The following is a 17,120-nucleotide window of genomic DNA, read 5'->3' as shown; positions in this document are numbered from 1 at the left end:
ACTTAATGTTGAGTGCCTGTGCACATACTTGGATACCTTGTGAGGGACACTAACAAGTAAGTCTGTAATGCGTCAAGTGATGGCTACAAAGGCAAGCTGAGAATTTCTGTACTGCTATACATAGGTTTCTGTGAGTCCATTGTAATGGTAAAAACCAAAATCATTCTGCTTCTCTTACTGGTTAAATTTATCAACCTGAAGTGAATTTGGTACAACTTTGTTCCTTTTTTAAAAATGCAAATAAACGTGCTCTCTGAAGTCCTATCGTAATCTTAATGAAATATTTTATTAACAGGTTTGTTTGATTTTGTGCACTGGATGGGGAAAGGACTACTTTTCTGTTTTAAATCTAAAGCATGAGGTTCATGGACATAAAACTATCATTTAGAGAATTGTTTTCTAGTAATCGTCAGTTGTAGATGTAAACCTCATCATTTTAAGGCCTAAACATTGCATATTTCAAACCTACTTGCTTCACAGGTTTGAAATACCAAGCTTGCAGTAGGACACTGAATTTTTATCAATAGTGGTCTAACTGCAATTTCATCTAGATGGTGGGACCAGGTTCAGCTCTGGCATAAGCAGATGGAACTCCCATTTTAGTGCAGTTGTATTGAAAACAATAGTTGAACCTTCTCATAGGCAGTGTGGCTCTAGTCCAACACAGTAGTTCTTTTAGGGTATATCTACACTGCAATAAAAAACCTGTGACAGCAAGTCTGAGCTTGGGTCAGTTGACTTGGGCTTGTGGGGCTCAAAATATCAGTGCAGACATTTTGGCTTGCGCTGGAGCCTGGGCTCTTAAATCCACCCCTTTGCTTCTTAGTAGGCTTACTAAAAATCCAACTCCATTGAGTGAGGAGTGCTCTGGTTCACATAAGACAAATCAGGGGCTCAGGTCACCCAGCTTGATTTGATTTTTTCAGACATACAGCACAGATAATGAATCAACTTTCAGAGCAAAGTTGGTGATGGTACCAGAATCTGCTGTTTTCCAAGGAAAGTATTTTTGCTGACTAATTTCTCATGGGAAATCTAACTCATGTACTTTCATTGGTTAAACTTTTCCAAATGTGCTAATAGAAAGTGTTTGCCTCGTCCCCTGTTGGATTGGAATAGAAGCATGCATTTAGGAAGTCCATCCTGGAAAAGGGATATTTATTTATTCAGTTGAACTAAATTAAAAATAAGCATTTGTTTCAGGCAACAACCTTTAAACCAATGCTTTGTTTACTTACTGGTTTATGAAAAAAGGCTTAGTAAGGATAACAGAAGCTTCTTGCTTTTGGAAATGAGAACCAGATTTATGTGGACTCCTACAGTGAAGTGCACTGTACTTTTGGGAAAAGAGCAACTAGAAGACTTCTGTCCTGGAGGAGAATGTATTATGATACTGAGTTTGGAAGCATTTCATCCATATTGTACCTTTATAATCATGTTCCCTGACTCTGGATCTATGGTTTCTGTTTCCCTGCTAACATAACACTTGCTGTAAAACTGTTTTCTAAACACATTTTAAAAAAGAAAAATCACACTTCTAGCATACTCTTAGCTCTTGAGAGTAATTTATCAACAAGGTGGACACAAAGCTCCTCACACTGGGAAGATGATAAAATGTTTCAGGGGAAATGAAGAGATTTCTTTGTCACTAACTAAGCTGCTGTGCATTGTCATGCAGTTCTGTTTCCCTTCCTTCCCACCTCTTTTCTGTGAATGTTTGATTTTTGATACCAAACACTCCAGGGAAATATTTACTGATTACATTTAGGCTGGATGACGTGTAAGGAACCCAGCATTCTTTGTATGAATGAGGCACAGGTATTTTAGCGTGGGCCAAATTTGTTGGAAACTACCAGTTTTTCAGAGTTGGCTGCTGCTTAGTTCTTCCAGATTGATTATTCCCTAAGACTCAGAGACTACGTTAGTTTATTTAGCAACATGACAGCAACACAGTGAAGAACACTATGGTCTCAACTCAGGAATTAACAGGCAAGATATTTGGAGCAGAGAGAGCCCAAATTTGCATTTACGAAGTAAAGCAAAACACCTGTCGTTCCTTACTGTTATAGTTACTGAGACTGATATGCTTTGAGACAAGCGAAAGAGAGAAGTTTTTAAACCAACGTGAACTGCTGTATTCCAAGTTAAATTAAATGGAATGTTTTGTTTTGCTTTATGTTCACATTGACCTTATGAGGATCTTTGCTAATTACATTGTTTCTCTGCCACTCTCAAAGGCAAGTAGTTTCATCATAAATCTTGCCTATTTCTTTCAGTAAACCATGAGGGGACAGTAAAATCAGTGACTGATGAATCAGTGCAATTAGCCTGTCTTTGGAACCAAACTGAAAGTTAATCAAACTTTGAAAGCATGTTTCACATCTTGCATGTATTCACTGCTGAATTAGGTGTATTTAATAAAGATGTTTCTATTATGCAGGAAGATGCTCAAGAGGAATTTGGTTGGAAGTTGGTTCATGGAGATGTATTTAGACCTCCAAGGAAGGGAATGCTGCTATCTGTCTTCTTGGGTCAAGGAACGCAAATTTTCATTATGACATTTATTACTCTGTGTAAGTATCATTAGGTTTATTAAAATTACGTACTTACACTCTTAGTGTAATTGTAAGAAACAGGAAATGATTTCCGGCATTGCTGTCTATCCTTTTTACTGGTGGCAAAGTAGAAAAGAAAAATATACTTGCTTATAGTAATGACCCAGATCACTGTAATAACACTATTGCAAATAGTGTTTTGAGCATTTTCGCAGCATCTCTCTATTAGGGCACATTCACATGATCTAGATCTATAGAAGTGACGTAGCCCAGTCCAAATCCCCTTTTAAAAGTTGTTAAAAATATACTAGAAGTTCACACTTACTCATCATGGTCCAATAGTACCTGGACCTAGTAAGGTAAGTTCAAACACGTTTAATCAAAGCTCTAACACTTTCCGGAACACATTTTTTCTGATAAATTTGATGCAACAGCCTTTCCAAAATAAGAACTTGAGTACGTGCCAGTAAAATGGCACTGAGACAGTGCTCATGTAACTTGAGCTTGGTGCAAACACCTAGATACAGCCATAACATTGTAATCTTCTACAAATTAGTATGTTTAATTGTTTCATATAAATCTTTTACAACTCCGTTTGTTACTGCACAGTAAAATACTGGAACATACTGAGGTTTATATGTTTTTATAGCACTTTGTATTAAATCATTTGTTCTAAATTGTATGTACCAGCAAAACATTATCTTCCGTATATCTTGATGCCAAGCAAAAAACAAATTTATTTGATTAAATGTTTCAGACCAGAGAACTGGTCTACAGTAAATGCAGATAGAAGTCCAGATAAAATGGTAGCAAATTCAGACTGACCTTTAGTACTCACTGTTATCAATAAACGTCTTATGCAGGAAAAAAGGGTAGCCTGTTTTCCTTTTTAGCATAGGTTGTTAAGCAGAAGTCAGTATACACTTGTCCTTGATCCTCCTCTAAAATATATTCTTGCCTTGTTTAACAGCATACTGTAAGATGTTGGCTTTCCCTTCTGGCTTGTTTTTAAGCTTTAATTTTAATAAAGATTCCTGTGTGGTGCAGAGCATGAACAAGGAACCATCAGTTCTGTAGCCTTTGACTCCCATAGAGCATAGACTTGCCAGTGGCCTGAAGGCTGATTATGTAGCTGTTCTGCCAAGACCATTATTAATAAACAACAAGGAAAACTTCATAAAGTCTAGACATTGGGGGTGAAGGTTTTTCTGCCTTGTTGATTGTTCATTAAAAGTAGAAATGAATATCTTATGGGGAGAGGAAAAACTTTTGTATTCAATATTTTAAATTTAAAAAAAAAATCACATCAACAAAATCCCAGTAGTCTTTGACTAGCCCAGGTAGGGTACTCATGTACTGGTTGGCGAAACAAATCAATAATGTAAGGTGTGTGATTATAATTCTGGGTTTCTAACATTCTGTTGGTCGTCTTCTGTTTTAGAGTTTAAAAACTTGGTCAATTATTTTTAACAGTGAAAATAGCAACTTTGTCTTTCCACTTCATCAGTTCTTTTTTTTGTTAGAAGATCAGAATATGAAAATGTTCACCCCAACTCGCTTCATTCCTAGCTGACTAATATTTCACACAGAGCATTACTTTTCTGAGTTCTAGTTCAGCATCCTTTTTCTCTCTTCCTAATGTGTTTAAATGTAAGTATAATAACTTATCTTTTTATGTCTTCATAAATTGGTCCTTCCAAATCCATGACAGCTCTTGGAGTCTATTTCCAAATACAAAAATTTCACATACCACCAGTGGCAGGAGTCTGTAATTGAATAACTGCTGTTCAACTTGGGGGTTGCCCTTGCAGTTTGTTCAAGAACTCCAGTTTCCCCCACCCACCCCCTTCTTTTTTTTTTCCTTTTTAAATACGGGGACCTTATTTTCAGATGGTCTACCTTGTTCCTGAGGATAAGCATTGTCCATCATGGGAGTTGTGATAGCCTTTGTCTGGAGTTTAGAAGTTTCTAAATCAGTTACTTGAATATCCAGTCCTGTTTTCTTCATGCTTCTTATAACTACCTTTTTAAAACTTAAATCACTGCCTTTTACTACTCTGGGCCTATTTTTCTTGGACAACTCTTATGGCATGTATTAAACTATTATGGTTGCCTATGCGATAAATGTACTCTTACAGAAGCATCATTCTTTAAGCTTTTGAAAGCTGATTTCCAAGCTGAAATCTCATGGCATAGTTGTTGGAGGAGCAGAGACTTCAACCATATGCCTCTCTTGAAGCTTTTAGCCACAAGAATCTTTGCCTTTTGAGTATGAGGTGAAAATGTCCACGCATTTGGTTCAGAGTTATGCCCAGAGTGGTGTGCAGTTATGACTAGTCAGTATGTGCGAGTCTGTTAACATACACACATACTGTCTCAGTGACCTGGATAAACCTGTGTGCTGTGGTGTACGTTCTACAATTTGCTAATAAAATGTGTTGACAGACGGCTTATTCTTTCTTTTCACATCTTTAGTTCTAGCTTGCCTTGGCTTTCTTTCTCCTGCCAACCGAGGAGCTTTGATGACCTGTGCAGTTGTACTGTGGGTCTTGCTGGGAACTCCTGCTGGTTATGTGTCTGCTAGAATGTATAAAAGTAAGTACTATTGCTTATTTTGTATGATACAGCATGTTAAATTCAGAATTGGCAGGCATTATATGTAATTCAAGTTGGAGCTGATGTGTCAGATGTCGAATCTGCTTCTTGCTGTCATACTGCAAAATATTTATAAAAGGTGTTACGTTTGAAACTATAGTAATGATTTTTACTTATTCCTCAGCATTTCGAGGTGAAAAGTGGAAGACAAATGTTTTGCTGACAGCTCTGTTGTGCCCTGGGTTAGTACTTTTTTGTTCCTTACTCTTACGAAATTGTTCTTTTCTGTATCCTTATATATAACTCATTTACCACAAATAAAGAAAATACTGATCTCTTAGCACAGAACTCTTTTTGAAGGGCTGTGCCATTGCCTTTATTGCTTCCCTACTTGATTTTCCTTTCTACACAGAACATCTTAGAGTGGGAAGAAAAGCTTGTAAATCACAGCCTGCATTTGGAGAATTTGTGAATTGCATAATGTTCTAGAGCATGGCTTCTCAACCTAGAGGTCACAGCCACCCTCCCTTTCTTCATAATTAGTCCCAACACTATGGAGGTGGGGCCTGAAACATGGGTTTTTGTTGTTGTAAGATGAGGTCATAGCATGGAAAAATTTGTGAACCGTTGACTTAGTTGTATTGTTGCTAATTTAGTTAATCCTGATGCAATACACCTGCTCTTAGATTACAGCATTGAGTATTTTCTAGATAATCATGTTAGCATAGTAGGGACTATATTTCATTGTGAATGCATGGCTTATTATGGTGGCTTTTTGGAAGGCTATTCTGTCTAGGGCACCTTTATAAATCAGGGCTAGATCCTATCCCCGCTGAAGTCAATCACACACTATTCATACTTAATATACAGAAAGTAGGGTTAAATCTGAGATTGTAAATTTAGTTCCTTACTAATGTGGTACAAATACTTTATCTTGTTCTTTGTATCTTGAATCTATTGGAATGTTCTTCTGGTGAAACTATGTAATAGGGACATTAGTGTTCTATGCAAAATTATTTTTATGACTACAATAGCAGCTGTGTTCTACTGCAGTGAATAATCTTGCTAAAGACAAGACAAGAGAATAGTTCATGAAGAACAATATGATGCTCTGCATGTATAGCTTTTAAAATTGGGTCTCGTAACATTTCATTTGGAAACTAGGGTTTTGGGTATGTTTTTATGTCTATGTACCTAAAAATATCATCATTTTAAATTAATGTTGTATAGACAATTGTACTGGAAACCTTAGAGGTAATTTGAAGTGGTCCTTTAAGACAGAAGGTTGCCTATTAGAGGTAGTCCTTGGCACAGCTTTCTGGATGGGTGGGTGTGTGGTAGAGTGGAAAATAAAATGTATATAGGAGATTATTGGCATAGTGAATAGCTAAATTTAATTTTTCTGATTTGTGTTCAGTAAATATCTTGAATTTGGCTTCAGATTTTTATTCTAGATAACCTATTTCAGATCTGCTTAACAAGATCTGCTTTCAATAAAAGTCTCTATCATTGAATGAAGACTGATGAAAAATAGAATTAATAAAACATGGCTTGGTTTGAATAAAGTAGAATTGGATCGAATGAAACCTGATGTATTGGGTAACAACTAAATCTGTAGTATTTCTATGTGGAAATCTTATTCCTAAACAAAATGTGCTTCAGTCTCCCTGCTGTCATTTAGATATCTTCACAGTGCAGAGGGTATTTATCTGTAGAAAAAACATCATGCTGATAATTTAAACTCCAGAATATATTCAGTTTCATAGAGGAAGCAGAATGATTGGGATTGGTAAAACAAGAACAGATGTCTTGATTATGCTGTGCTTGTTCAATGAAACTGCATAATGTCATAAACAGCCCAAGGCAGTTATATACTCAGTAGACTGAGTTTATATACAGAATATTTTCCCTTTATCTTTGGAAGGGAAGAAGCAGAGATTGGATTACTGACATGGACAAGATCTAAAATATACCATGCAGGGTTTGCTTTAACTGCATTTGATGGCACGTTTATAGGATGCTATTCTCAGAAGTATTTGGGAACCATTTGTGCAATGGCTTGCCCACTGCTTTTGTTTTGCATGATGTTGTCCAATACAATGGAATGTGTAGCTTCCTCTGAGACGAGTGTAAATTCTGTTTCAAGAATTCTTCCATGTGAGTCCCAGTGAATAGTTCATTTGACAATGCCCCTTCCTGGGACTAATGCTTCTCCTGTACCCTGGATGGTGAGAATCGATGCAGGTTCCCAGATGAGGTTCTCTGTCAATGTATTTTATTTCTTTATTACTCAGTGAGATGTGTTTGAAATCTTAATCACTTCTCTCAAATAATTTAAGCTGGGTTTCAGTCTCATTTGCTGAAAGGATTTTCAGAAAGCAGGTGGAAAGGGTGCAGGAGAGCATGACGTAAATCTTGTTAATTTCCAAAATCAAAGTCTTTAAAACCTTCTTTTTTTTTCTTTTTTTTGGATGAAGAGTTTCGATATAAAATGGGGTGAGGAAGTTGTTTGCTTTGTGACATAATTCTACGCTAAAAGTGCAAGAAGACTGTCAGGAAGAGGACTTCTTCAGGCTTAGAAAACCAGCCTCTAGGGGTTAGCAAACTCTGAATAGTTTTTGTTTTTATAGATTTTGAAAAAATGAAGATATCGTGCTGATTAAATCGAAGAAATAACACTCTTGCTTCAGTAGCTTAGCTCCTTTTGAAACTGTGAATCTCTTAAAATAGTACAAAAATGTAATGTTGTTGAACTAGCATACTTTTTTTGTTTTTTTGTCTTTTGTTGTTTTTGTTTTTGAAGAGAGATTTGGTTGTAACAATAAGCTTTTTCTAAGATTAGCCTGTGGTAGCTCTGATATAGTTCGTGGTATCTTGAACAGTGGGTTTTGCCAGCAATGACTGAATTTGGCAGAAGGAATAACAGGTTCATTAGAAAAGAGCTATTTAAAAGCATTATCAGACAATTAGCAGTGATGGGAAAGGAAGGGCTGGCAAAATACAGTACAGTCAAGAGAGTATTTGCTAAAACACACCATGTAACGTTTTTTGTGATAGTGGCTCTTCACGTTCTCTTGGTTTATTTATAGCCAATTAAAGGTCTTCCAAATAAGTGGCCTTATTGCTAAAAGACCCTAAAGATTAAAAACAATTAGCTGTTGAAAGTGATAATTACCACTTTTTATGTATTAGCGGTGAAACAAATATTGCATGATTAGAGAATGAAATAGACTACAAGTGAATATTCATAATCCTTTAGTTTTATGAACCACCTTAAAATATTTAACTCTCTTCTGATTTTATGCTGCTAATGAGAAATTTCTGTTTTTTTTGTTTTTTTGTTTTTTTTTCAGAATTGTCTTTGCTGATTTCTTCATTATGAATCTGATTCTGTGGGTAAAGGGATCATCAGCTGCCATCCCCTTTGGTACACTGGTCGCTATCCTGGCAATGTGGTTTGGAATTTCCGTCCCATTAACCTTCATTGGTGCATATTTTGGATTCAAAGAAAAGGTAGTTTTTGAGTACATTGTTTAAGTGTGTCTTATCTGCCACTCAGCATAATACCACTACTGTTCTAACATTAAGTATTTATTCATGCAGTGTTAGTGTGTTAGCTGTCAACATCAAAACAACAAAATTTGGCTAAGATGCAAATGGCTGTCCATTCTGAAATGAACTGTTTTCCAACATCTGGTCTTTTTGTATGGTGGACAAGAATACAAACTGATTTTCAAAATATTTTTCTGGCCATTCAGGATCTCTGTTCTAAGAACACATCTTTATTGACATTCCTCTTGTCTATACAGTATGTGCAATAGTCCTCTGAATTGTTAACACATCTAGAAGAAAACCAGTAATTCCATCAAAAACTAAATAAAGACCTCTCCCTTCTGCATGTTGAAATTTACTAGGTCACCACTGAAGTGGAATTTCCAAAAAAATCACTGTTTGTTGGTTTGTGCATTAGTTTCTAATCTTCAGAGATGTGGCTTATGGCTAAGGCTGCAAGTCTGTCATGGAAGTCACAGATTCTGTGACTTTCTTTGACTTCTGCAGCAGCTAACAGCAGCAGTTTGGATGTATGGAAGGGGGCTCAGAGCGAGGGGTGGAGGGCTCCCCAGCTCTCACTGGCATGACTTTGCAGCTACTAGGTGGTGGAGTCGCCAGGGGGTTCTACATGCTGCCAGTGCCTGCATGTCCTGCCCCCCGCAGCTGCCACTGGCTGCGGTTCCCAGTTAATGGGAGCTGCGCAGCCGGCGCTTATAGTGGGAGCAGTGCGCGGAGACCCCTGAACCCACCACCACTTAGGAGCTGCAGGGACACGGAGCTAGGTAGGGAGCTCCTTTCAACCCCCGCTCCCAGCACCAGCGGCAGTCCCGTGCTGCCTTCGCCGTCCCCCAGCACCAGCAAGTGTGGCCTGGCCCTCCTCCCCTAGCACCAGTGGGGTCCTGGGCCACCTCCCGCAGTGCCCCTGGACCACCCCACCCTGTGCACTCGCAGCCCCCGCCCAAGTTTTAGGGGTTTATAGGAAAAGTCATGGACAGCTCACTGGCCATGAATTTTTGTTTACTTCCTGTGACATGTCCATGACTTCTACTCCCAGATATTTTTAGTAAAACCTAGCCTTACTTATGGCACAGTTTATGGATAAATATAATGGGAGAGTTAAGCATGTCAAGTTCCAAGGAGCTGATGTTAGGAAAAAATCATCTTAAGTGTCTTTAATTTTAACACTTTCCTATCTTACTTTGTTACTATGTTATTTCCAGTTTTGTCTTTTTTAATTGTATTAATTTCTCTCAAAGCCTATTGAACACCCAGTTCGTACAAACCAGATTCCTCGTCAGATCCCGGAGCAGTCGTTTTTCACAAAGCCGTTGCCTGGTATCATCATGGGTGGCATCTTGCCATTTGGTTGTATTTTTATTCAGCTTTTTTTCATTCTAAACAGTATTTGGTGAGTATTGTATCTTTTTGCTTGATAGGCAAGGGCTTTTTGCTTGATGGGCTATCAGCTCAAAAATGCAGGGCCACCTGGTGGGGGGCAAGTGGGGCAATTTGCCCTGGGCCTCGAAGGGGCCCTATGAGCCACTCTGAGTTTTCGATGGTGGTCGCTTCACTCACTCTGGGTCTTCGGCGGTGGGTCCTTCAGTGCAGCAGAAGAGGTGGAGCGAGTGAAGGTTCTGCCGCTGAAGTGCTGCTGAAGCCTTGGAGCACCGTCCGGTGAGTACAAACACTGCTAGCGGCAGGGAAAAAAAAACAAAAAAAGCCGCAATTGGCGGCACTTAGGCTGCTCTACCGCCGCGGCTTTGTTCTTTGGCAGCGGGTCCTTCCCTCCAAGAGGGACCCTCCGCTGAATTGTTGCCGAAGACCTGGCCCTGCCCCAGGCCCCCTGAATCCTCTGGGCGGCCCTGGAAAAATGAACATGTACAGTAAGCATGGAGAACCCAAAACAATGGATTCAGAAAAATCAGGAGAGAGACATGAAGGCATTTGTCAGAATTCTCTTTTTATGAAATATCTTTAAATTATAGTAATTGAATCCTTCTAATTATTACGTAGATTTAATGCTTCTTCTCACATCTCATAAAAAAGACTCTTATGCGCTTGGTAGGAAAGGGTGCATTTTTGTATGGTCAAGCGTTTTAGATGACCCTTGAACTGGAGTAAGATTGATTTGTCTAGGGGTAGGAGTCTGGGAGTGGAGGAGCAACTGTTAGAAGGTGTAACATGGTGAAATAAGACAGCTGGAGAACTAATTGCAGCAATGTGAAGGAGGCAGATGTTAAGCTGAAGAGCAGCACGAGAAAGGCCTGAGATTTGAAATTATGATAGTACCTTACTAGTGAGAAGAGTCCTTGTCAGAAAGGTGAGGGAAAAGAATGATTTCCCTGGCCTATGTAATCAGGGTCTAATTGTTTTACACAACTGTGCTATAGCTTTGAGGTGCTGTTCCCCTGACTTTAACAATGAAATTGTGTATGCGGCGTATTTACTCATGAAAGTAGAGGGATAGCAGGTACAGGCTGAAGATTTGTAGGATTATGTCAACAGTGCAGACAAAGCCTGTTCTGTTTTCTGATCACTTATTTCTTAGGTATGTAACACACAAAAGAGTGAACACTAATTTGACACAGATTTCTTTTGTGTGTTTTAGGTCCCATCAAATGTACTACATGTTTGGTTTCCTGTTCTTAGTGTTTATAATTCTTCTTATTACGTGTTCTGAGGCTACAGTCTTGCTGTGCTATTTCCATCTATGTGCAGAGGTAAATGAACATATTATTCTGATGCATATATCATGACAGCACAATGCATAGCTAGCTGGGACATGTCAGAGTGAAGTTTGCAAGAATACCTATGCAGGGCCACCTCTTCAAAGTGCTGGACACTGTGGACTATGTGGGTATATTGTCAGGATTCTGTATGTCGATTTGTATGTACCTTTGGCCTGGTTATGTTGTTGGCCTATGTTTTGTAATATGTACAAGTTAAATTTTCAAAAAAAGGCAATTTCTGCCTTGTCGCTGCAGCTAGCAGTGCAAGCTCTTGTTTTATGCCCCGGAATGGTCCTGTAGTAGTAGAGGAGCCACAAAACAGGAAATGACACTCCAGCTGGTCTGGCAGAGGTATACTTTTTAATGTTATGAACAGCCTGATTTAAGTCAACTGTTGGGCATGACATGTCAGTGCTCAGCTTTGGAGGCTTTATGCTGCTAATATCCAGCATGGCATTACAAAGTCATCAGTATAAAGAGGGAGAGATGTTGCTTTCAAACTGACCTCTAATGAGGTATTTTACACTGTGTCGTTTTAGTAATTTTGTCCTTACTGGAAAGGGCTACCTAAATATTTTCTAGCCATCTCCAACAAAATAATTCTTGTGGTATAAAGAAAGTGAAATCAGATTCAAAGCTAACACTTTTGCAAAAAGTTTGACACATTCTCAACTATGTGTATTTAAAATAACAGTGAAAGAATGAAGTCCCATTTGTGATTGTTCCCTATAAATCATGGGTTAAGGTTTCCAATATGCTGTGGCCAGTGTAACTTATAATTGCTCTGCAGTTTCAGTACCAAATTTGCTTAACTTTGCATGCCATCCAACATAGTATATACACTTATCCCTTCTTGAGGGTACACTCATCAAGGGGTTGAACGTTGGCAATTTTTGCAGACTTTTGAAGAGTTGGTCCTCAACCACGGTGTTCATTTCCACTCTCGAATGCTATATTTGTGCTGTGCAGTTAAACTACTATTGTTTTGCCCCTTGTGAATGCATTTGTGTCCCTTGTGGCTACTTGTACCATATATATGTAAACTTGCAAGGTGCTTTGGGATCCTTGAGGGTGAGAGCTGCTACACATCAGTGAAATTGTTTCAATGAATTAATAGTTACTTGTTAACACATTACCCTATGTAAATATATAATTCTGCAACTTTTTAAAATCTGCAAATTGAAAAAAAAAAAAAAGTAAAGTCCCCAGCACGTTCTCCTGAGACTTTGTAGACTGAACAGACATTTGCTGTAGTTCCCCTGGGTAACAGAATTTCATGTTCATAGTTGAAACATCCTGACATAATTGACTTTGAGAGAGAGAAATAGCAATGGAAAAGCATAATTTTAATGAAAAGGAGTTTAAGCAACAGTATGAGTGTAGAAATATGCCAAGAATTAATTTAATATTTCATAAACTTGTAAATAGTGCTTTGCTTTGAAATAAAAGTGCAGTTTTAATTTTGTACTTGGATTTTTTCCTGAGATGGCTTATTATTTCTTTCAGGATTATCATTGGTGGTGGAGATCATTCTTAACGAGCAGCTTTACAGCCGTTTATCTTTTTATCTATGCGGTTCATTACTTCTTCTCTAAACTCCAAATAACGGGAACTGCTAGTACCATTTTATACTTCGGGTATACTATGATCATGGTTTTGATATTTTTCCTTTTTACAGGTAAGTACAGCATTATTAGTGAAATTCAGTGCAATGATTTCAAGACTTCTGGGTTGCTGTTTTCTGATCATTATAGCCAGAGTCAAGTTAACACTTGTTTGGAAGAAACCAGCAATTTTGATATTAAACATGGTTTGAGTCTGCTGCTACCATTATTCACTCACCCAACAATATGCACACTAGAGACATAACAGTATAGATAATGTATTGTTTCTGACTTGAAGATCTACAATCTAATTTGCAATGATACATTTCTAACTTAAGTTTCCTTGATTATTGCATTGTAGTGTAACATGGACCTAAGAACATTATAGATTTACATTTTCAAAGTGCCCTTGACAGAAAAGCTTTTATATTGGAAATTCCTTAGGAAGTCACAAAATGAAAGGAATGCTGATTGCTGATCATATATAGTGAATATAAATGAAAGATAAGAAACAGAGACGAAAAATGAGAATGGCCTTTGCTAGAAGGATGAATGTGGGACTGGAAGATTTAATCCTGACACGCTGACACTAACTGCAAGTCGCTCAACATCTTGCTGTGTGTTCACAGTGTGTAAAGTGGGGCTAACACATACCTAATTAATCCTTACAACAGATCATATTTGTAGAGGTTTTGAAAATGTAAAGTGATCTGAATGCTAAATATAACTATTACTGAACGTAAAGGTTTTAAACTGCAAATATTACACGCGGTGTATAGGGACTGGACATTTGTATTTTCAACTTCTTTAACTTGATAATGAATGCAAGATGTCCAAATATTCACATGGTAGTGAACTGGTATTGAGTATGTGATAGAAACCGAATACCCAGAGCAGTCAGATACTTGAAATGCCAGCTGGTAAAGCAGATGCGATGTTGCATAACTTGCATATGCAAAGAAGAAAAGAGGGGTTAGGAATCTGTTGAACAGAACTTGCTCAACCTCCCTCACCCCCCCCCCCCAAATAAGTTTGGGCAGGAGTTGCACGTCTTGGGAGTTCTGAACCTAGTGAAATGAGCCAATGGAGATGGCTGCACGTTGTTAGACAGTGTGGAGACACTTCCAGTATTGTGCTGTTGAGATGCAGGCAGGACCTCACCTACTGTGGTCTACTACAGTGGTTCTCAAACATCTGTACTGGTGACTGCTTTCGCGTAGCAAGCCTTGGAGTGTGATTTCCCTCTTATAAATTAAAAACATGGTGTTAAATATATAAAAACTTTATAAATGCTGGTGAGCCCCTGAGGGGTCCCGACCCCTAGTTTGAGAACCCCTGGTCTATTAGAATGTACTTTTCTCATATCTTCTGATGTAATTAAACTTGGAGCATAATGTGACTAGACATTAGCTTTCTCATAGAGGATGAAGAATATGTGAATTTTATTGATTGCATCATCGGCTCTTTTCCCCAGCCCCACAGAAAAGCTCAGGGGTTGTGAGGTCCAGGTTCAGCAGAAAGATCTGTAGTGCTGCAGTGAGTCAGCAAGCACTTGGCTAATCCAAGAAACCATCTCCTACACTGATGTTCAGTGGGTGCATGCTATGGAGACTTCTAGGTAGTTATTCCTATCTGGCTTCCTTCATTTGTTCAAGAGAAGGGTCTAAATCTGGCCTCTTGTGACTGTGGCTGTAACTTTTAGAACTTAGAAAGGCAGGATGGCTCAGTGGTTGGGGTGCAAGTCTGGGACTTCAGAGACATGGCTTCTATTCCCTGCTGTGCCACAGACTTCTTTTGTAACCTTGGACAATTTACTAAGGGCTGGTCTACGCTAAGTTGAGCTAAATCTTGGGAGCAAGTGATGGGACTTCTGTAGGATTTTCTTAGATTCCCATCTCTTCTTGGAAGATCCTCATTTACATTCAGAACAATTAAAAATATATATTTTGGATGCACTCAGGGTTGTTTATACCACCAACCTCAGTCGCTTCTTTGTTGCTGCCCTGCACCACCTTCTCTGCTGACACTAGACTTGCTGAGATTAAGTTCATTGGAGCCCGTTTGTTGTTTTCCGTACACTAGTTGTGCAGAGAAGTGGATTTGGTGCCTGGCTACTTAGTGGGATAACTTCAAATCCTGTTGGAGAGAAGGAACTTTTGCTTGCTAAATTTGGATCTGCTGCTGCACTTGGATCTATGATTAAGACCTCTGTAATTATATTCTGTGGAAACCTGAAGAAAAGTGGTAAAAAGGCAAATGTCTATGAATGAAGAATGAGATGCCAGGTAGAATTTGCCACCATTTTAAAAAGAGGAGTATTTAGGATAATAAAACTTCACACTCCTTAGACTTCCAAACAGAGAGCCATACTTTGAAATGTGGCCTCTGAAATTACTCATGCGAACTGGGCATCTGTTACAGGATTTCCCTAACATTCATAAGCAAGTGGTGTCAAGTGTAACTTTGGGGCCTGACCTGAAAATTTGACCCAGAAAGTTTCATACCAAAGAGGAAAGGCTCTTGTGCAAACAAACAGGTTCAAAAACAAGGTGCAATGCTCTTCATGCTCAGGATCACATCTTTCTAATAAACTTTCATCATGGTGCTGCAAGATGTAGAGTTCACACAGTCCTACCTTACACATGGCATTTCACTTAAAATCTCAAAGCGCAAGTGGTAGAATTATAGAGAAAATGTCTTGTGTATGTAGAGGGTTATTTTAAACTGTGACTACTGATGTTAATTTGTAGTATCCTGTTACTGACGAGCTACAAGACACTGACAGACAACTCCTTGCTAGCTCTAAAAGACATCTACCTGCTTATTGAAAACCACTGCAAATATTTATATTCACTTAACATAGATCTAGAATTATAGAAGTGTAGGAGTGGAAGGGAGCTTGACAGATCATTTAGTCCTGTCTTTTGCACTGAGGCAGGACTAGGTATATATGGCCAAATCGCACACAACTGTGTCTAGGCAGTTTTTTTTCTTCTGTATTTTCCTGGGCGCTGTAAAAGTTGGTGGGTTTTTTCCTTACTATTTAAGCCCTGCAAGTGCATCTGAGGTAACAAAACAGCACTGTGCATGCTAGAATTAGCAAAGAGTATTAGTGCATGTGTTTCTGACCAAGTGAGTAAATACCCTGTGTTAGTTATGTTTAATGAAGTTAACTGCCATGTATTTGCTATGGCTTTTTCCTTCTCATTATTTACACCCTGCTAAAGTCGGTCTCTCCTCTTGTTTTCATGGTGGGAGAGGAGGGGAAGGCTGTGGATTGTATCTTTTTTGTGGTTTTGAGTCTCTTAAAAGTGAAAACTGAGAAGGATTTAATTCTTCCAATTTTAAATTATTAGAGAGCAAACATGGAATGTGGCATGTTGCCAGTTAAACCCTGCTTTAATCCTGTCAAAACAGAGAAGCTCCAGATGTCTGCTGTAATTTACAAAAGAAGAAATCTATAGTTAAAAATGTTTTAATTATTTTTAAACTAAAGCAATATGTTAATATATGTCTGGGTTTTAGCACAGGTTAGCTGCTACTCTGCCAATTTCAACTTACAAGATGTAAATTGGTAGAATTAAAAATATCCTTTTCGCATATAAAATGATGATTGAAATTGTCATAGCAGCTGCTGAAATGGTATTAAGAGCTTCAGATGTGTTGATCCTGGAGTCCTTAATGGGAAGGCCAATGAGGCTTGAAAAACTACAATAATGTCTAATTCTGTTATTTTCATGTGTTAACTTTTATAGAACCACATTAATAATAGTATTGCTTTCTATAACCATTTCATGACAAAAGTCATTATGGAATCACATTACTTTAGGTAGTGACTGTTTTTCCAAATTCTGTACTTTGTAAGTTAAAAATGGCTTGTATATTTAAATTTGTGAGCAATTTTGAGTTTGAGTTCTTGATAAACTGAAAATCTGTTTTTTAATTTTATCCTCTCTAATTTAACAATCTGTGCTTTGGGTGGATAGTAAACTACTGTACCTAGACAATCACACCAAGGTTAGAAGAGTTTTGTTTGGTTTATCATGACTTTTCCTCAGTAGCACCCACTTATTTAGGTTTAATTT

At 38.2% G+C, this 17,120-nt stretch overlaps 1 protein-coding gene across 1 annotated transcript in view; it reads left to right on the top strand.

Moving 5' to 3' along the window:
• The window catches only part of LOC115658042 (transmembrane 9 superfamily member 2-like), a 39,235-nt gene that overhangs the window by 15,321 nt on the left and 6,794 nt on the right, over window positions 1-17,120 (top strand). Inside the window, exons 10-16 of the mRNA XM_030576506.1 lie at window positions 2,441-2,573; window positions 5,031-5,150; window positions 5,335-5,392; window positions 8,504-8,663; window positions 9,959-10,110; window positions 11,311-11,422; window positions 12,938-13,109. Of these exons, the coding sequence (XP_030432366.1) occupies window positions 2,441-2,573; window positions 5,031-5,150; window positions 5,335-5,392; window positions 8,504-8,663; window positions 9,959-10,110; window positions 11,311-11,422; window positions 12,938-13,109 (907 nt within the window). The remainder of the gene's footprint in view (window positions 1-2,440; window positions 2,574-5,030; window positions 5,151-5,334; window positions 5,393-8,503; window positions 8,664-9,958; window positions 10,111-11,310; window positions 11,423-12,937; window positions 13,110-17,120) is intronic.

The sequence above is a fragment of the Gopherus evgoodei genome, chromosome 9 (genome assembly GCF_007399415.2).
Source record: "Gopherus evgoodei ecotype Sinaloan lineage chromosome 9, rGopEvg1_v1.p, whole genome shotgun sequence".
Taxonomy (NCBI): Eukaryota; Metazoa; Chordata; order Testudines; family Testudinidae; genus Gopherus; species Gopherus evgoodei.
This window is presented reverse-complemented; position numbering and strand designations above follow the sequence as displayed.